The following is a 21,563-nucleotide window of genomic DNA, read 5'->3' as shown; positions in this document are numbered from 1 at the left end:
GTATATATTGAGGTGGGACTTGCAACAGAGTGAAAAACAACTTCATTATCTACAATTATAAATAGAGGGGGTTTAAATCTGAACAATGGACAAAATAAGAAGCTATGGGATGCAAGTGTAACGTGTGGGATTTCAACCCACCAGTTCAAATAACACAATTAAGAGTCATCCTTCAAACCATTCAAGATGTATTGAAGACTGGAGTTCCTCGCTATGGGTCTTGCAACCCAGCTAAATTACCTTACAGGCGGGGCTACTCGCTAGTATAAATGCAGAGGTCCGGCAGTCCGTTGCACATTTACTCACTCCGAACTTCCGACCCTCCATTTTGATCCCCTGCGCTCTCTTATTGCCGCCACGACTGCACAGCATTTACCACGCACCGCATCAGAACCATGGATAGCTCAGGAGTGCTGCTCCGACTGCTGTGCATCGGCCTGATGTCTGTTATGTGCCGAGGACAGGCGTCACATGAAGTTTCCGCAGAGGACTTTGGCGCGCAGAACTCTGCCGCGGCCGCAGAGAAAGAACTTGTAAGTTCATATAGGGAATCACTTTTGTTGTTTCAGGCTACGCTAGCATGTTGGTCCTGATCTATATATTCATGCGCCACAGGTTCTCAATTTAATATCTAAATCTAAGTCGATATAATTCGAAATATAAATGCAATCTAAATGTTTGCTCATGATTGGATTATGGGCAACATAACCTTATTCAGCAGTTCGTCCTGATAAAGGTGTCCTTGAGAATCCGATTTATCCATCAGTTTTATCCATGGTTGAACACAGGGATGGAGCTAAAGATTTTGTCCACTGGCCAGCCGGGCTAGTAAAGCAACATTTATACTAGCCCGTCTGAAAAGTACCGGTCTCGGTCTAGCTGGCTATCTTAATTAATGTCCATCCCTGGTTGAACCTCTGGAACATGTCGCTAAATGTCAAATGAATGACACCTGAAGAGATAAAGTTCCACAAGAGGATCTTCTGGAAACAAAAATATAGCCTCTATAACACTGACATTGTCGTTAGGTAACACATAAACTCATGGGGAAATTGCACTCATATAGGAGTATAGATTTTAAACCCCCCCTTGAGAAAAGCAATGAGAAATTCCATTGACCCTGTTTCCTTTACTCCGTGCCACAGGTGGATGCGATGGAGGCTCTTCTAGTGAAGATGCAGAGCCATCTGCCTTCCAATGAGAAGAGAGGCATGATCCGTCCTGTGAGTCCTAATATGTTCCTGTTCAAAACTAATAACTTTTACCAATGTTATTTTTGACCAAATGGAGGCTATGACTGCATTTAAAATCATCAGTACTTTTCAAGTATCAAAGGGGTGTTATAAACTGGGTGGTTCGAGCCCTGAATGCTGATTGGCTGAAAGCAGTGGTATATCAGAGGTATACCATTGGTCTGACAAAACATGTATTTGTACTGCTCTAATTAAGTTGGTAACCAGTTTAATAGCAATAAGGCACCTCATGGGTTTGTGATATATGGCCAATATACCACAGCTAAGGGCTGTGTCCAGGCTGTCACGTCCTGACCAGAGTTCTTATGTGTTGTGCTTGTTTTAGTGTTGGTCAGGACGTGAGCTGGGTGGGCATTTCTATGTTGTGTGTCTAGTTTGTCTGTTTCTGTGTTCAGCCTAATATGGTTCTCAATCAGAGGCAGCTGTCAATCGTTGTCCCTGATTGAGAATCATATATAGGTGGCTTGTTTTGTGTTGAGATTTTGTGGGTGGTTGTTTCCTGTGTCAGTGTTTGTGCCACACGGGACTGTGACGTTTAATTTGTTTTGTTATTTTGTAATTGTATATTTGTTTTCATGTTCATTAAATCATGGAAACTTACCACGCTGTACATTGGTCCTCCAATCCCTCTCGCCTCTCCTCGTCTGAGGAGGAGGACAACTTAGACTGCTGTTACACAGGCACTCCGCGTTGCGTTGTGCTTAGGACAGCCCTTAGCCATGGTATATTGGCCATATACCACACCCCCTCGGGCCTTATTGCTGAAATATATTAAAGGAGTTTATTTACTTGAAACAAATTGTGGATGCCTGTTATTAAGGGGGAAGTTTAGGATTTTACAACTTTATGTTAGATAGTTCCTCACCCTGAAAGTAGTCCATGGGTCAGGAGAAGCTTTAATCCATGGTTTGGTTTTCTTTAAATATTCCCTATTTCAGCTAACTTTAGCCACCACAAGCTAACAATCAATAATAGTAGCATGTGAGCTGTTTTTTTTTGTAATGGCCAAATCACCTGAAATCAACTCAAATCAACTCCATATTTTATTTGATGTCACAGGCATTTGGCTTTTTTTGTAAAATCCTGAACGTCCCCTTTAAGCCCCCCATGTTTCTCCCACTCTGTATTATAGTCTGTGCACCATTTCAATGCAGTTCGATTGAAAGTTTATGTAAAACCAATTAACGAGTATAAGGTGTCAGTATAATTAAATGCAAGCGGAGAAATGCCAACAGCCTTTGATTTGAGTGCAATTATACAGCCTATTCTAGATAACCTAAGTCTAATTAACTGAAAGGAGGATGAGTCTAAAGAACCAGCGAACGCCGCTTCATTCATACAGCAAACTAATTAGAACTTTCATTACCATCGCTGACTAACTCTTTCTCTCCTAATTAAATGTGTTTTTTTTAGTTAAGGACTGTGTTTTGCGATAAAGGTACTTTGTGTTTCCTCTCTATATGTCTTTCTCTCTCTCCCTCTCTCTATCTATCTCTCCCCCCTCCCTCACTCTCTCTCTGTCTCTCAGTGTGGTATGGGTGACCGGTGTGCCTTGAGGCATGGACCCCGCATTGGGAAGCTCTGTGACTGTGGCAGAGTCAGCAGCTGCAACTCCTTCCTCCTCAAATGTCTCTAAACTCCCTCAAGGAGAAACACTTCACTAGAACCACCACATCCAACGCTCCAGCCAAGAGGAATATCATCATCAACTTGTACCATCACCTGTATCCCAAATGATACCCTATTCCCTTTACGGTGCACTACTTTAGACCATGTCCCCAAGGGCTCCGGTCAATATTATTGCAATATATAGGGAATATTGGGAGTTTGCGACAAACCACTGTGTCCATAACCGCAAGGGATATGCAGCATCCACAAGCTGTAGGCTAACATTATGGCACTTGAGTTTCTTCTTGTTTTGTTCTTGTGTGTTGATAAAGTCGTTTCCATTTAAAGAGGAGCATGGAGGGGTTTTGTAACCCAGAAAGCATTTACAGCATGTGCACTCTAGACTGTCAAACAAATAAACATGTTGGTCATCTCACTTGTTTTGGATTTAGAGTTCTTATTTGAATACCTCAATGCAAAAATGGAAAAGGTAATTTTGGGATCAAACTGTGACTTAATGAAATCATTCACTTTACGATATGATGCCTTCCAGCTGTCATTAAGAACCCAATTACAAAATAGTTCAACACATAGACCTACTATAGTCTGTTAATGTCGTATCTGTTTTTATCATGTAACACAATCTATGTGAGTCTCACAGTCTATCTACATTCCAGTGTCCTGTGTTGATCCAGGACATCTTCACCTCAAGGTCGTGTTCATAATGAAGACAACGGGAGGGAGGGAGGGACTACCTGAACATTTTGCTATGATGTGCTCCAATGAATATGACCCATGGTGGTGTTCATTAGGTACAACATTGAAGAAAACAAAGTGAAACGGGGAGGTAGGACTATCTGAATTTGTCCAATAAGAAACCTTTTCATTGCATAATGTTTTCCTACGTAATGGCCTAATAATCACAACCCTGCCTTTTAGGACATCAGCGCACAGGAGAAACCAACCATTATGTAAACTAATGAGGAGGTTAGATATGATTCTGTTTGCTAGTAAACGTCAATACAACTCAATGTCATCGTTCCATAAGACAACTGTAACCCGAAGGCTGTTCCTGGCCATAGCAAATATTTACATGGGGTATCACAAACAAAACACATTTGCATCACCTATTTGCTTGCCACTGTAACAAAAGGCAGTACAACATGACTGGTAGCCTGAGCTATGTGTAAAGGAGGTGTCGTTTTCAGTGCCAACATTCTGTCAGTACTACAGCTTCCCACCTACATTTAAACATGTGAATGAGTATGTGACATGGAAGGTCTTCTTCTTGGCGTCCGAACTGAGGGAAAGATGGCAGAAGCGCAAGCACTGAGTCGGATGACGCGTTAAGTAACGTTAATGGAAATGAGTAAAAACTGTCACGTTGAGGAATGAAGCAAAACGGGATAAAGTTGTTCATGAAGACAGGCCTTGGTCTAATAATGCCTTGTTCCTAGTTGGAGTTAGCTTCATGGATAAAGATGTGTTTTGGGGAGATCCATTTGCAGTCAAGGAGATGGTGGAGGACCCACTGGGAAAGGTGGTGTCAATCAAAGTGACCAGGAGCGGTATGGTGCTGATTTATTGTGTCAGAAGAACAAAAGGAAAGTGCATTGTGTCTCTGGGAATTATCAGAGTATAATTCAAAGTTTTGATTTTCTGAACAGGGCACAGGTAAAATGTGTAATCTCTGGCATTGTGGTGGAAATTGAGGCTGAAAATATACAATGTACCAGTAGTAATGGATGTACGATGATTGAACTGTATGGTGAATGAAAGAGCAAAGCCTATCGGTGCTATTGCTATTTGATGGAAAATCTCTTCCCACAGATGTAAAGCTGGGGTATATATTAAGATACGCAGTAAGAGCTTCTGTGAACAAACTATTGCAGTGTTGTTAATGTAAAATGTTTGGCCACGTGGCAACTGTGTGCAGATGGAATATGTTGTGGAAGAGTCGGTGGATACACGGGGCTGCAATTGTGGTGGGAACCACGTTCCAGGAATGCCCTGGAAGGGTGAAGGAGGTCGAAGTAGCAAGAATCTGGGCTGTTCACCAGGTCTCTTATGCAGAGGCAGCGCAAATGGCGGAAGGAGCGAATGCAAATGAGGAAGAAATGGCAATGGATGCCTCGCAGCCTGCAGAAGGTGTTGTTTATCATTTGAGGGATCCTGAAGTACTGATCGTGAAGAAGGTGGATTGTGTTGCGTTTATTGCACAGGTGATCAATTGTACAAGCCAAACTAACAAGAAATCAAAGAAACTTTACATAATTGTGAATGCAGCGAAAATGTTTTTGGATCTGCTGAAAAATTCCTGGGAATGTTGTCTGATGATGCAGTTCCCTTTCAGGCCCCAGATTTGAATGATAGTGTCCCGTTCTCCCAGGCTGTTGGCCTGGGATAGGATCAGATAGGGCCAAAGTAGTGAAATAGTGGTTTTAATGGGTTAGTTGGTAGGGAATTTTTTTCTCTCTCAAAGTGTAATTAATTCATATTACAGAATAGTAGGCTGATATACAGCCAAAACAGTAGGTGGCGACATGTACATATACCATTTGTTTGCAGACCGCCATAATACCAAAGAAAAATAAGTATGTGACATGGGGAAAGTTGGCCATCTTGTTTAGCAGCCTGGCTCAGGTAGTGAAGTTCAGTGTCATCCTTCTCTTTTGAATGAAAACACTACTGCGTTCAATAGCCTTAGGTCGGTATTAAATCCAAACCATGTTATAGAGCAACGCATTGCACTTGACCTTTAAAGGTCATTTATGCTTGTTTTCCGTGAATGCGATCTCCGCAAACGTCTGTAAAATTGCCTTTAAAAGGCACATTGTCAGTGCGTTGCTCTATAACGCACCTTGGATTGTATCCCAGCCTAATTCAGTTGTCAATTTAACTGAATTGGGTGTCAATTAGTTTCATTTGTTGTTGTTGTTGTGAAAATGACAGTGTCATGTCTACACATATTTACAACAGTGGAAAGTATGGAAGCTTTCTTATGGATTAGGAAAAATGACTGTCCTTTTTATTCCTGGTTGATACCCCTCATTCCACACAAGACCATGGTTATTGAGCCATGTGCACATGGTTCTGCACACTATATAATGTGTGTTTATTCACACAAAACTGTTTCACTTAAGTACTACACACTGTGACCAGACATGGACCCATATCCTCCCGCTGTGATATGAGCCAAACCCTCTTCTAATGCATCATTACTGTAAATAGTCAGGTCAAACATTCAAATGCACAACATCTTTAAACAGAAAGGACTTGGGTTCAAATAGTCTTGGTTTCCTTTCAAATACTGATTTAGTTTTTCTGGCTTAATGGAACCAATGAAATAGTTCCAGAAGTGCAAACCCTGTGGCCTCTGCCATCTGGCACTCCAGCCAAGCTCAATCAAACCCTCAACGTATTTGAAAGAAAAACAAAATACTATTTGAACCCAGGTATAAAACACAGTGGGTCATTAACCTAGCTATCGGACTGCATTGAGTACACATCCCAGTAATTCAGAGTGTCTCCATCCACAAGTCCATAAAAGGACAGTAATGTTAGAGAGCATGGCTCATTTAAAGATCCCCTGGTTTCTTGCTTTGGGGGAAAATGACAGCGAGTCAAGCACAAACCCCATGGTACTGCCTTTCCAACCATGATGCACCATTTCAGTGTGCAATAAAAAACATGTCAATAATGATACATCTTCATGGCTGAATGTCGCTCTGTTTGGGATATTTGTCGCTGTGAGAGATACATTATTAAGGGGTGTCATTGTAATGTATATGTCTGGGTGGTGGCGCATCTGGTCTGTGTATGTGAAGAAATGTATTTGTTGGGATTGGAGGTGTCAAGAAAAATTTGAATCTGGTTAATGGGAAACTAGGCATCCTGATATCCAGATTGGGTATCTTAAAGCCAATGAGAATCTCTTTCTCTCTCTCGCTCACTCTTTCTCTTTCTCTTCCTCTTTCTCTCTCTCATTCTCTCTATTGCAAAAGGTATGTCCAAAAATATATCAAATCAAATACAAATTGAATGTTTTATGTAAGACTAATCCATTTCATATATGATATTCATATAGGATAAAAGTAAGATCCATTCTGTTTCCTGTGAAGACATAGCATGCAAATGGGGTGATGAAATCTCTGACTCCCTCACCGTCAATCACACAAACTGCCCAACCAAAAGGGTTGGTGCAATACCTCGCTGAAATGCAGACGAATGTCTCCAGGCATTCTGGAGAACCTTCTACAACGCCGGGAGCTCCAGGCTTCTTTATGAACATAGGATTTGAATGCACCTTTTGTAATAATAAAAATATATGATTTTAATGCACTTTTTGCAATAGGTCTCTCTCTTCTTTTCTCCAGCAATTCTCACTTTGAAAGTACGTGCAAATTCACTGCCCACATGTTGGCCTCACCTCAACGTATCTTTGGTGAAACAGTTGGCCTTGACTTATCCTCAGATGGCCGACAGACAACTACTACCCTCGTTTCTGTAATTTGATCCTGTTTGTCTTCAGTTAGCCTCACTACACAGTGTCTATAGACGTGGCTCCAATCTGCCTGAACTCAGCCTGGGTCTCTTTTTCTCTCAACCCCTCTTATTACATCAGTGTTCTAGTGATGGTCTGGTGACGGTCTGGTGATGGGACACAACAGGACCTGTGTGCTCACCAACGTCTGTCACACCCGCCACCCCGCTGCCTGGGCTCCTGTCAAAGCAATGGAGACAGGAGGGACCAGACTGAGACTCTGTGTTAATCATGTTAAAGCAAGGAGAGGCTATCATACTGACGGTGGGGGCAGGGTTCCATCCTCTCATGGTCTGTCAGACTAACACTAATGTAGTGATCAAGGGGGAACCGCCATGGTGGAGTTTCAACATGCAAGCCTGTAGTTACAGGGCAAGTACACTGCCTCCTGTGCCATAAAGGTCCAGACTTATTGGCAGAAGCAATATTGTGTCTACAGGAAGGTTATACTATTGCCTGCTCAGAAACAGAATGGACAGTCATTTCACTTTTTACAAATACAGTACATTTAATGTATTTGTATCTTTGATTTTCATACAATCTGTATTGTATGAAATGTGTATCATCATACAGAAACCAGAATTACAGTTAATGAACTGTTAGTTATTTTAAATAGCTAAGATATTGAGCAGGAGGAACAACTCAAAGAGCAGTATTTTTACGTTTCTCCACCACTTTAGCAAGCAAGGTGTTTCTGTTCAGAACAGGTCTTGGGACACCGCGTCTGTCGACACTCTGGGCAGCTGTAGACAGGCTTCAGATCATCCTGATCCCAGCAGCCCTGAATACAACCCGTACAGTGGCTGTGTCCACAGGCAGTAGTCAGTGGATCCAGATACACTGCTGATCGGTGCGACAGTAAACCTCCAGCAGTTTGTCATGATGAGAGCAGATCTACTCCTGAAGACTGGCTGCCTTTAAGTTGTGTCATAGTACACAGCACATGTTATTATTATTATATTCGTGTTTTAAAGCAGGGTTAGTGTACACATTTTGTACAGTGTTTGTTTACAATTACATTGTTAAAAAACAATAGAGTAAAACAAGTTTATATTCTGGGTTCTGATGGGGTAAGACAGTTAATGTCACGTTCTGACCTTAGTTCCTTTGTCAGAACGTGTTGGGGGGGGTTGTCTATGTTAGTTTTTCTATGATTTTCTATTTCTGTGTTTGGCCTGATATGGTTCTCAATCAGAGGCAGCTGTCTATCGTTGTCCCTGATTGGGAACCATATTTAGGTAGCCTGTTTTCTGTTGGGTTTTGTGGGTGGTTGTTTTCAGTCTTTGTGTGTCTGCACCAGACAGAACTGTTTCGGTTGTTTCTTTGTTGTTTTTGTTATTCAGTGTTCAGTTTTGATTATTATTAAATATCATGAACACTTACCGGGCTGCACCTTGGTCCTCACCTTCTTCCACCGACGACATCCGTTACAGTTAAACTAAGCTCATGAGGCATCTATCAGTAATATTCTTCAAGAATCAATACCTTGCAAAAGTATTCATGCCCCTTGGATTTCTTCACATTTTATTCTACTACAAAGTGGGATTTAAATTGATTTAATTGTAATTTTTGGTCAACAATCTACACAAAATACTCTGTAATGTGAAAGTGGAAGACATTTTTATTTTATTTTAAACATTGTTAGAAATTAAATAACTAACATATAGTTGTTACATGATTATTCAGCTCCCTGAGTCAATACATGTTAGAAACACCTTTGGCAGCAATTATAGATTTGAGTCTTCTTGGGTATGTCTCATAATGCTTTATGCTCTGTCAAGATGTTGGGGATCATGGCTACACAGCAATTTTCAAATCATGCCATAGATTTTCAAGAAGATTTAAGTAAAAACTGTAACTTGGCCACTCGGGAACATTCACTGTGTTCTTGGTAGGCAACTCCAGTGTAGATTTGGCCTTGTGTTGTAGGTTATTGTCCTGTTGAAAGGTGAATTCCTCTCCCAGTGTCTGGTGTAAGCATTAAAGCACTAGAATTTTGCCTGTGCATAGTTCCATCCCGTTTCTTCTTATCCTGAAAAACTCCAAAGTATTTGCTGATGTCAAGCATACCCATACCATGATGAAGCCATCACCATGCTTGAAAATAAGAAGGCGGTTCCTCAGTAGTGTGTTGGATTTGCACCATAAATAGGGCTTTGCATTTTACAGTATTACTTTAGTGCCTTGTTGGATAAAAGATGCGTGTTTTGGAATATTCTGTATATTTGTATTCTTCTTTCCACTCTGTCATTTAGGTCATGATTGTGGAGTCACTACAATGTTGTTGATCCATCCTCAGTTTACTCTGTAAATATTTTACAATCACCAATGGCCTCATGATAACATCCCTGAGCAGTTTCATTCCTGTCCTATGGCTCAGTTCAGAAGAATGACTGTATCTTTGATGTGTCTTGGTGGTTTAATAAATAATCCACAGCATAATTATTAACTTGACCATGCTTAAAGAGATATTCAATGTCTGATTTGTTATTGTTACCCATCTACCAATCATTGTCCTCCTTTATGAGGCTTTCAAAAAGCTCCCTGGTCTTTGTAGTTGAATCTATGCTTGAAATTCAATACTTGACATACAAATGTTGTATGTGTGGGGGACAGAGGAAGGGTAAGAAATTCTACCCTTTATTATTTCACACAGAGTGAGTCCATGTAACTTATTTTAAAATGTTTTAAAATGTATCTTCCACTTTGACATTACAGGGTATTTTAAGATGTGTGTGTATTGTGGTGCTCTGATGCTAGGCTTTGTTGACTGCAGTATGTGGACAAGACTTCACTGTCTTAAAATCCCAACCTTGTTTAAGGATGGTGGCAGGTAACTCTTCAGGTAACTGCTCCAGTTGCTCCAGGAGTCCTTCAGCCTGACTCACTTCAGCCTTCTCCTGGGCTCTGATCAGCTCCTTCACTTCAGAGTGCCTTCTCTCAATGGAGAGAATCAGCTCAGTAAAGATCTTCTCACTGTCGTTCACTGCTGCCTGTGCTGAGTGTTGTTAAGATACACAGAGAAAGAGACGGTGGATACATTTCAACCAGCCCACTCACTCAGCTTTCACCAGGACCCCAATATGGAAATATTATAGGTATGTATCAGACATGTATATATTTATATATACTTGAAATATTAAAAAATATAAAAATAAGTTCCCTTGCTGGAGAAATACATTTCTTCAAGAAAATCAAATAAATAAAGTTATTGGGTAAATCCATTTGAATTCAATCACTTTTTGACAGCGTCCCTTTTGATTTTAACAAAACTTTCCATGCATGTTTGCACTGAGGATAACATCCAGTTCCTTCAGAGGTTCAAAGACCATAGTACCCCCCCTGTATCTGAAGAGTTACCTGCCACCATCCTTAACCAAGGTTGTGATTTTAAGACGGTGAAGGAATCTGTCTCAGAACTCAAGAGGCAGGTGGAGAGCCACTGGGAGAAGGAAGCAACAGCAGTGAAAGCTCTCCACATACTGCAGTCAGCAAAGCCTAGCATCGGAGACCCACAATACACACAAATCTTAAAACGCCATGTAATGTCAAAGCAGAATTTAAGAGAAACAATGCTAGGTTTACACTTACACCAAACTCGCAAATACGAATGTTTTAATTGTAGCAACATTTCAGTTAACTCAGACATTTGTGAAATTTGTAGCCATAGGCAGGGGCAGGGGGAGGAATGGGTGGGATGGAAGAGACATTTTTGTCCCACCCAGTTTTATCATTGGAATGTGAGACAGACGGAAATGTGTTGAAGCTAATTAGGTGAGTGTGTATTAACGTAATCGCGGAAACTCAAAACCATAATCTTGCTTAACTGCGTCACAAATGTTTGTCCGCTAGAGATTAGTTTAAATATATACATATTTGATAGAATTTCCTCAAGGAGAGAAATTAGCCCTTAGCTCTTCTTCACAAATGTTCTAAAGTTATTTTTAAGTTTATATATCAATTATTGTAATATAACCAAATGTATATGGAATTACACAAAATAAATAAGATCATACTCAAGAAAAGCTTTATGGTGTAATGGACATAAGACATTAACCCTGGCCAGTAGCGACCTATCATTCAGGGCAGAGACCCACCGGTTTTGAGACCCACATTTGTAGTAAAAAAATAAATTACATAAAATTAATATATATATACAGTTGAAGTCTGAAGTTTACATATACCTTAGCCAAATACATTTGAACTAAGTTTTTCACATTTTCTGACATTTAATCCTAGTAAAAATTCCCTGTCTTAGGTCAGTTAGGATCACCACTTTATTTTAAGAATGTGAAGTGTCATCCCATTTCCAGTGGGTCAGAAGTTTACATACACTCAATTAGTATTTGGTAGCATTGCCTTTAAATTGTTTAACTTGGGTCAAATGTTTAGGGTAGCCTTCCACAGGCTTCCCACAATAAGTTGGGTGAATTTTGGCCCATTCCTCCAGACAGAGCTGGTGTAACTGAGCCAGGTTTGTAGGCCTTCTTGCTCGTGCACGCTTTTTCAGTTCTGCCCACACATTTTCTATAGGATTGAGGTCAGGGCTTTGTGATTGCCACTCCAATACCTTGACTTTGTTGTCCTTAAGCCATTTTGCCACAACTTTGGAAGTATGCTTGGGGTCATTGTCCATTTGGAAGACCCATTTGTGACCAAGCTTTAACTTTGTGACTGATGTCTTGAGATGTGGCTTCAATATATCCACATAATTTTCCTACCTCATAATGCCATCTATTTTGTGAAGTGCACCAGTCCCTCCTGCAGCAAAGCACCCCCACAACATGAAGCTGCCACCCCCGTGCTTCACGGTTGGGATGGTGTTCTTCGGCTTGCAGTTTCCCCCTTTTTCCTCCAAACATAACGATGGTCATTATGGCCAAACAGTTCTATTTTTGTTTCATCAGACCAGAGGACATTTCTCCAAAAAGTAAGATCTTTGTCCCCATGTGCAGTTGCAAACCGTTGTCTGGATTTTTTATGGCGGTTTTGGAGCAGTGGCTTCTTCCTTGCTGAGCGGCCTTTCAGGTTATGCCGATTTAGTACTGGATATAGATACTTTTGTACCTGTTTCCTCCAGCATCTTCACAAGGTCCTTTGCTGTTGTTCTGGGATTGACTTGCACTTTTCGCACCAAAGTACGTCCATCTCTAGGAGACAGAATGCATCTCCTTCCTGAGCAGTGTGACGGCTGCGTGGACCCATGGTGTTTATACGTGCATACTATTGTTTGTACAAATGAACGTGGTACCTTCAGGCGTTTAGAAATTGCTCCCAAGGATGAACCAGACTTGTGGAGGTCCACAATTTTTCTTCTGAGGTCTTGGCTGATTTCTTTTGATTTTCCCATGATGTCAAGCAAAGAGGCACTGAGTTTGAAGGTATGCCTTGAAATACATCCACAGGTACACCTCCAATTGACTCAAATTATGTCAATTAGCCTATCAGAAGCTTCTAAAGCCATGACATAATTTTCTGGACTTTTCCAAACTGTTTAAAGGCACAGTCAACTTAGTTTTAATGAGTTTTAATGACTCCAACCTAAGTGTATGTAAACTTCCGACTTTAACTGTATATGTAAATACTTTTTTCGGGGGGGCTTGCCTGTTTTGCATGTTATTTTGGCATTAATACGTGTTACATTTGCAAACCATGTAAAAAAAAATATAGATATATATCATTTAATTAATAAAGCTGCATACACACATGGTCTATTTTTTGTTTTCTTGATTCAGGCAGCTCCAAAATGCAGGTGTTTCAGCCTAGCTCAGTGCTTTTTGTGGTGGTGGGGCGAGCCAGAAGAAAATAGGAGCATTGTGCTGTGATTGGCTCAGTGTTCTGTCACTCATGGAGACAGTACGTCATCGCCAAGTTTAAGTCCTTAGTAAGGGTAGACATCCAAAAATTCAGCCCTTTGGGTCCTGCCATAGTTATATTACAAGTGCCCTTCCAAGAAGGCTCAAGGCGAATGGCCACAGATAAAATGACGTCAAATCACGTTATATGGGGCCTCCCGGGTGGCGCAGTGGTCTAGGGCACTGCATCGCAGTGCTAACTGCGCCACCAGAGTCTCTGGGTTCTCGCCCAGGCTCTGTCGCAGCCGGCCGCGACCGGGAGGTCCGTGGGGCGACGCCCAACTGGCATAGCGTCGTCCGGGTTAGGGAGGGTTTGGCCGGTAGGGATATCCTTGTCTCATCGCGCTCCAGCGACTCCTGTGGCGGGCCGGGCGCAGTGCGTGCCAACCAAGGGGGCCAGGTACACGGTGTTTCCTCCGACACATCAGTGCGGCTGGCTTACGGGTTGGAGGCGCGCTGTGTTAAGAAGCAGTACGGCTGGTTGGGTTGTGCTTCGGAGGACGCATGGCTTTCGACCTTCGTCTCTCCCGAGCCCGTACGGGAGTTGTAGCGATGAGACAAGATAGTAATTACTAGCGATTGGATACCACGAAAATTGGGGAGAAAATGGGATAAAAAAAATAAAAAAAATAAAAAAACAATCACGTTATATGTACAGTTGCTTTGATTGGACTGATCATGTCAGCATCTTACTTTCAAAGTCTTAGCTAACAGTCGTCATCATAAAACAAGTCGACAATCTACTGGCAAATCCTTTTCAATCATATGAAGAGAAATAATGAAGAGAAATTATAGTTAAAACGTATTGGTGATCATCGGCCATTGGACATAAAGATTACACAACAAGTTGGAAATCGCAAATTCAACAATGAGTCATTTGGAAGGAATCAGTGGCTAACTGCAAGCATTGCAAAGCAACCACTAACATTAGCCTGCTATTCAATATAGTGGCTATGTGTTTTTTTCCCCGAGTTCCCACCATAAATCCAGAGAATGCCAGAATTTGATGACAAAGTTTGATGACAAAATTTTCCCACAAAGGACCCCGCGCCTCCTTCACAAGGTGAGTCCAACAATGTCTTGTATGCTGCTGCATAAATTATGTAATATGCAAGGGAGATATGTATACAATAGCTAAGAAAGTAAAACTAAGTGTATGTTGTGTAGTAAGCTGTTAGTAGCCCATGTCCCTCACCCTAATAATTTGATCTATTTTCACCAACGCGGTATTGTAAACACATTGTTCGTAGCCGGTGTGTGCTTGTTTGCCAACTTTTTTTGTACAGCTCTGACAGTGCTACTGATAGTAGTGATGGCGCTTAGCTTGCAAGTGCAAATTCAGCACACACAACATTCTATAATAGCATTGTGTTATTTGAGGTGTCGAATTAAAAGCTTATTTAACACGTCAAATAGTGTTATATGACGTGTATCTTTTTTGACACGCAAAGACCCAAACGCCATTCAATGTGCCTCACCCTAATAATTTGGTCTATTTTCACCTCTTAATTTCGCCATCTGTTCTAACTTGGTGGTGCACATATAGCCTATAGCCTGTTTCAGAGAAATGTAATCATGAATGTTGTAAGAGCTTTCATTTTCTGTTAATATGCCCCCTTTATTTATCCTACCGTTCTGACTTGTTGTACAGGGAGTACTGTAAGAATGGCCCATGTTCTGAATTCTGTCGCTGTACATTTCAAAAGTGCTAAACAAATAGTTATATTGACTACGTACGTCGTCGCTCTCTCAATTTAACGCTCAATTCGTCGCTCGCTCAACTACAGCACTGCCGATTATTATTTTTTTTTGCGTTAAAGAAACAATTGTAATTGTAGAGTTTAAACAATAAATTGTGTCAAGAGCCAGCATTGGGTTTGCCAAATCTAAAATTACCTTTTCGATTTAGTGCATATTAATCTTAACATGGTACACATTATTGTGTGTGAAGCTAATAGTGAATATCCAACGGAGATTGGTAACAGTATATACAATAAACGTTGGGATGGATTAAAACACAAGCGATTAAAGAGTGGAGGGAGAACAGTGGCCTCCCTGTGAACAGATGTTATCATGTTTGTTTTAAACCTTACAATAGGTGTAAAAGCAGGACTTTCCTATTGGAAAGAGTAGAAGGGTCCTAGTTGAAGGATACAGATATGGAAACTAGTGAAAGTAACAAAGACAGTGATAAAGACAGTAAAATCGAAAGATTCATGGTACTCATGGTCTATCAGTTGATGTCAAATTTAATGAGTGTTAACAGTATGTGAATGGTCATATGTTATTAGTGGCTTTCAGATAGCACTCTAATAATGCAATATCTTAGTAATTTGAAGAAGCTAAGGAATCAATACAAGGTCACATGATGAACAGAGGGATTGAGCCTTGGGACTGATATAAATTAGAGGCTGCCGTCTGGTGTTTGGGTTAAAGATAAGCTTCCTGTGGACCCATAGATAAGCCACCAGAAAGTGAGTGGTACTCACTGAACTCAGGCTGTATGGGACAAAGTGGGAACATTTGGAACAGAGGTATGAATAATTGGATAAGACACGTTTTTGACGATTTCCAATTATTATTTCTCAATTCGATAGTGTGAATAACACCAGTGATTTAAGTAAAATGGTAATGTCATCTAAAACAATAATCTGTTTCCATTACATAGAACACTGTCCAATATTGAATTAGATCCAAATAAATGTTTTTAGTAGCGAAAATTGAGCTGATAAGACAGCACCAACTTTTTAAAAGGCCCTAGCAGATTTGTTAATTAAAGCAGCCAACAAGTGCTCAGCATATGTGGGAGCTCCTTCAAGCATGTTTGAAAAGCATTCCTCATGAAGCTGGTTGAGAGAATGCCAAGAGTGTGCAAAGCTGTCATCAAGGCAAGGGGTGGCTACTTTGTAGAATTTCAAATAAAAAATACATTTTGATTTGTTTAACACTTTTTTTGGTTACTACATGATTCCATATGTGTTACTTCATAGTTTTGAAGTCTTCACTATTATTCTACAATGAGTTCCTAAATTAAGGCATAGCCATTTGTTTGTTTTTGCCCTACGTTTAACCACACACACACACACACAAGCCAATTTGCAACAACAACAAAAATTCAACAGTGTGTTGTTATTCTCTTTGACATTTGTCTTATAAATTTATATTAAGAATATTGGGAATGTAATCATTTGTCAAACAGTGAATAGTTTATCTGGATTTGCTGAATCAGAAAAGGCCTAAACTGTTGTTCTGGTCTGTCCTCTTTCGAGGTTATAGGGAAGGTGACCACAGATGGTATCTAGATGCATGGAAGGGATAATTCTACTGAGAACAGTGTGAGCCTCACCTCCTCTAACCAGCTGAAGTAATGGTGACAATGCGTTCACTATGGCCCTGTCCTTCACCACTTCTACCAGAGACCTGAGTCCGAGCCAGCAACCGGTGTACAGCATCCAATCGAAGTTATCAACTGCCTTTTATCTCAAGAGTGAGGAATGAGTCCTGAGAGCGTTCACGTGGAGTGAGCATGGAGAAAGATAATGTCAAAGCTTCTCTCATGCTGCTGGTGCACTGGTGGGAAAATGGACCAGACAGAATTGACCGTAATGGATGGTGGTGGCGGCTAATCTGATTATTCCCCAGATATTGAAATCGGGACATTATCAAGGGCCATTCACTTTTCTAAGTGTAAGTTTACATACACTTAGGTTGGAGTCGTTAAAACTAGTTTTTCAACCAAAATGCTTTGAGATACCAATCTGTCATTATCATGCCATTCGCGACAGTGTAAATTTGGGTTGGGTAATTTATCAATAGTTCTAATTTTGATTTGGAAAGGCAGGCTCAGGGAGGAAAGACACCCCCCATGGAGCAGAAGGGCAGTCTAGGGAGGATTACTCCCAGGGAAACCTTGTTGTTTTGTGTCTTCCAAGATGGAGGTTATCAGAAAACCCACTAGATTGTAGCTTGGGCTAAGCATAACTGGGACATTGATAGTAAGGGCCTTGTGGTCCTTGCCTCAATCTCAGTCTCATCAAGGGTGGTGTGAAATGATTAAACATGTATTCTCTCTCTTCCCTGTTCAAGTCAATATGTTTTCTACTGTAGGTGGCGTGGAACATGTGAGGGAACTTTGCTCCAGATGAGGGATTGTTGGAAACTGACTCATTTACTTTAACGCATTTTAGTATGTTTATAACTATATAACTGGCTTAGCAGTAGTAATTAATGTGTTATGGGTTATATGGAATGATTTATATGCAAATGTTTTGTGGCCGGAGGGCGAAGTGCAAGGGGGTCTGTCTCTAAAACTAGTGGACTGCGGCAGGCTGCAAGAATGTGCACTTCCTAATCTCAAAGCTTCTCCTGACTCATAAGAAGACCGGGAGATGTATGGAGGAGTACCAAAGGTTCTGGACTCGGGACGATAACACCACCTGCCTAGCCACAGAGATTAATTGTACATCCTAGACTCAAGAGGGGTAAAGGCTTGTTTGGGAAAACAATAATTATACTAGTTGACTGCACATAGCACAAAAATAAAGGGCAAAGTAAGGATGATATGGCGTGGGAACACCTCTCGTACACATGCAGCCTGAGGGGAAAGCCTGGGTGAAAGCACCAGGAGGTTTTTTAGGGCCTTCATATTTGTGGACCCACATAGAGCTCCCAGCTACTATCCAATCAAAGCCACATTGACATTATCCCACCCCTGGTTAGCCACTATTGGCTTAAAAAGCCTAATGTAACACAAAGCCAAACGTAACACAATATCTGTCAATTTCCAGCAACACTGCAAGTGTCTGTCTGTTTGGTGCGTACGCTTGTCTATCACTCTTTATGTAGCCAGTTCGCCACGCTCAATTAAATGTTAACTGCAAAGTAGTCTTACCTGACAAACAGTAACTACAGTATATCATGATTATTTGTATCAATTGGTGGCCATTATTCTTTTCAAACTCTGTCATGACATGTGCTGCAGCAGTAGGCCTAACAGCAGAAAAATGTCCAGACCTCAAAAAGGGTCTTCTGATGTGATTTAAGCATTGACATGGACTCAGATCATCAGTTTTCATTGTTTCTCTATGAATAATTGTAATATACAAAAACAGAAAAATAAAACGGAGAAAACAGAATTCACGAAAATACAACATGTAATTTTATGGGGCCCCCTTAGAGTTGTTTATTAACCATTACTTGACCAGGTATATTGACAGAAAACACATATCTTGTACACTAAGTACCCATGGAAGAGTTGCAGGGTAGAGGACAAGAGAAGAATGTGCCTATTTGAAAGCTATTTTAAAAAATGAGTAGCTCGCAACATTATTTTTTTTTAAGTAGCTCTCATGCTAGAAAATGTAGGAGAACCCTGCGTTAAACCATTCAAATGACTGCTGCTGGGTGCTTATGAAAATAACTTATGCAAATTATCCGTCAGGTGCTGTATAACCTCTTTGAGTCTAAAAAGTAATTTAGTACCGTTCTGTACTATCATATTGAGCAGATTGAGCTTCAAAATAACAAATAAGGTAGCAAATGGTAATACATCATTTGAAAAATCCAATTGGATTTGAAAGTGAATGGACTGTAGGCATTTTGAATACATTTCCCTTTCTTGTTTCTTCGGTAGCATAGATAGGAAGGATTTGTCATGTGATTGTGCCTGAGGGACAAACCTCTGTTCACAGTGTGACATGAATGCAATATAGAGGTTACAAATGTCTATGTGAGGTATGATGCCACAACAGGGTGGCTCAGCAAGATAATCTTTCATATTTTATGGTTTGTGTCTTTCAGTGTTTTTCACAGATGTAATCATTTGTAAGCGATCCCAGTCCACCTGAGGGGAACAACAGTAAAGAGGAAAAGAGGCTTCATATCTTATACTGATGAGGTAGTCTACTAAAGCTACAGTACACAGTACTCTCTCTTTCTCTCTTTCTTTCTTTCTCTCTCTCACTCTTCTCTCTCTCTCTCCCTCGTTCTTACTCTCTCTCCCTTGCTCTTTCTCTCTGTGCCTCTCTCCCTCACTCTTCCTCTCTCTGTTCCCTCCCCCCATCTGTCTCTCTCTGCCACTCTCTCTCTGCTGTGTCTGCAGTCGTTACTTTTACACATTAATCAATTACCTCACAAGTTAGAGGGAAAGTTAAACATTTCTGTTGACCTCCACTAGTAACACCTATTAAATTCAACAGATTTTCACCGGTATTCCAGTGACCTTGAAAGCTCCAGTGTACTATTCTGATAAAAATATTGGAAAAATCATGCACACTTCAGGAGAAAGGATATATTATTATTATATTATGCACGGACATAATATGGGTCCTTCTTTCTCCTGAAGTGTGCCCTCGTTCACTACTTCCCACAAATCTAAAACAATTGAATTGGTGGAGGCATTGGCTAGTGGGAGTTTTCACCATATTTCTTATACCATTCATTTAGTTTCAAATCAGTTAAGAGAATAAGAGAATAAGTGCACACTTTGGGAGGTATGTGGGATACTTGGGACATAGCTTTAAGATTGGTAGGCAACGCAGAAATGATGATCTTAATGCTAAAGATGATCTTTAGTGACCAGTACGAGCCAACATTCTTTTGATTGTGTTTCCTGGTCCGGATCATTATGGTCTTTTAGTAAAAGCTAGTTGGTTTTTACACAGTCAATGTTTTAAAATAGCAATAACATAATAAACACATTTTGAATTGCATTCATACAGTAGAAAATAGGAGAACATCTTCTCTCTCAACTTTATTTCTCAACTCCTAATATTGAGCAAATTACACTGATTGGAGCCAATACACTGACTGGAGAATCTGACATAGGTGTCACGTCCTGACCGTAGAGAGCTTTTTATGTCTCTATTTTGGTTTGGTCAGGGTGTGATTTGGGTGGGCATTCTATGTTCCTTTTTCTATGATTTGTATTTCTGTGTGTTTGGCCGGGTGTGGTTCTCAATCAGAGGCAGCTGTCTATCGTTGTCTCTGATTGAGAACCATACTTAGGTTGCCTTTTCCCACCTGTATTTGTGGGTAGTTGTCTATGTGTAGTTGCATGTCAGCAGTCAGTTATCTATAGCTTCACAGTCGTTTTGTTAGTTTGTTTTAGTGTTTCATTCGTTAATTAAAAAAATAATGTATTTGGTCTCCTCTCTTTGACGAACGTTACAGAACTACCCACCACCAAAGGACCAAGCAGCGTGGAAGAGAGGACTGGACATCGGAGGACATCCTGACGGCAAGGGATCCTACACATGGGAGGAGATCCTGGCTGGAAGGGATCGCCTCCCATGGGAACAGGTGGAGGCAGCTAGGAGAGCGGAGGCAGCAGGAAAAGGGAACCAGTGTATGAGGGAACACGGCTGGCAAGGAAGCCCGAGAGGCAGCCCCCCAATTTTTGGGGGGAGGTCACACGGGGCGTGTGGCTGAGTCAGGTTGGAGACCTGAGCCAACTCCCCGTGCTTACCGTGGCGAGCATGTGACTGGTCAGGCCCTGTGCCATGGGGTGATGCGCACTGTGTCTCGGCCAAACATTCACAGGCCGGTGTGCTCGGTTCCAGCGTCCCGCATTTGCCGGGTGGAAGTGGGCATCCAGGCAGAATGGGTGGTGCCAGCTCTGCGCTCGATACCGCCAGTGCGCCTTCACGGCCCAGTGTATCCGGTGCCTCGGCCAAGGAGGAGGCCTCCAGTATATCTCCTCAGCCTGGTGAGTCCTGTGCCTGCTCCTAGCGCCAGGTCTCCTGTGTGTCTCCCCAGCCTGGTGAGTCCTGTGCCTGCGCCCAGCCTGGAGCCTCCAGAGACGGCCTCCAGAGACGGCCTCCAGTCCGGCGCCTCCAGAGACGGCCTCCAGCCTGGCGCCTCCAGCCCAGCGCCATCAGAGATGGCCTCCAGCCCGGCGCCTCCAGCGACGGCCTCCAGCCCGGGGCCTCCAGCGACGGCCTCCAGCCCGAGGCCTCCAGCCCGGGGCCTCCAGGGACGGCCTCCAGCGACGCCCTCCAGCGACGCCCTCCAGCGAAGCCCTCCAGTCCGGGGCCTCCAACGAGGGTCCCCAGTCCAGGGCCCGCTACGAGGGTCCCCAGTCCGGGGTCGGCGGCGAGGGTCCACGCTCTAGAGGCGCCACCTAAGTGGGTCAAGCCAGAGGTGGAGTGAGGTCTACGTCCCGCACCAGAGCTGCCACCGCAGAGAAATGCCCACCCAGACCCTCCCCTATAGGTTCAGGTTTTGCGGCAGGAGTCCGCACCTTTGGGGGGGGGGGGGGGGGGGGGGGGTACTGTCACACCCTGACCTTAGAGAGCTTTTTATGTC

At 42.0% G+C, this 21,563-nt stretch overlaps 1 protein-coding gene across 1 annotated transcript; it reads left to right on the top strand.

The window, feature by feature from the left end:
- Nucleotides 1-277: 277 nt before the first annotated feature.
- On the top strand, nucleotides 278-3,297 carry LOC129854577 (cocaine- and amphetamine-regulated transcript protein-like). The gene is made up of 3 exons (XM_055921802.1): nucleotides 278-533; nucleotides 1,146-1,223; nucleotides 2,782-3,297. Exons 1-3 carry the CDS (start codon nucleotides 396-398, stop codon nucleotides 2,887-2,889), a joined length of 324 nt encoding a protein of 107 aa, XP_055777777.1. The 5' UTR covers nucleotides 278-395; the 3' UTR covers nucleotides 2,890-3,297.
- The last annotated feature ends 18,266 nt before the right edge of the window (nucleotides 3,298-21,563 follow it).

Source organism: Salvelinus fontinalis, chromosome 4 (assembly GCF_029448725.1).
Source record: "Salvelinus fontinalis isolate EN_2023a chromosome 4, ASM2944872v1, whole genome shotgun sequence".
Taxonomy (NCBI): Eukaryota; Metazoa; Chordata; class Actinopteri; order Salmoniformes; family Salmonidae; genus Salvelinus; species Salvelinus fontinalis.
The sequence above is the reverse complement of the archived record's forward strand: the minus strand, read 5'-3'. Positions and strand labels throughout refer to the sequence as shown.

Coding starts and splice junctions, on each gene's coding strand:
- LOC129854577 (XM_055921802.1), top strand. CDS start 396: ATGGATAGCTCAGGAGTGCTGCTCCGACTGCTGTGCATCGGCCTGATG. Junction 534..1,145: donor CGGCCGCAGAGAAAGAACTT/GTAAGTTCATAT, acceptor TCCGTGCCACAG/GTGGATGCGATGGAGGCTCT. Junction 1,224..2,781: donor AGAGAGGCATGATCCGTCCT/GTGAGTCCTAAT, acceptor TCTGTCTCTCAG/TGTGGTATGGGTGACCGGTG.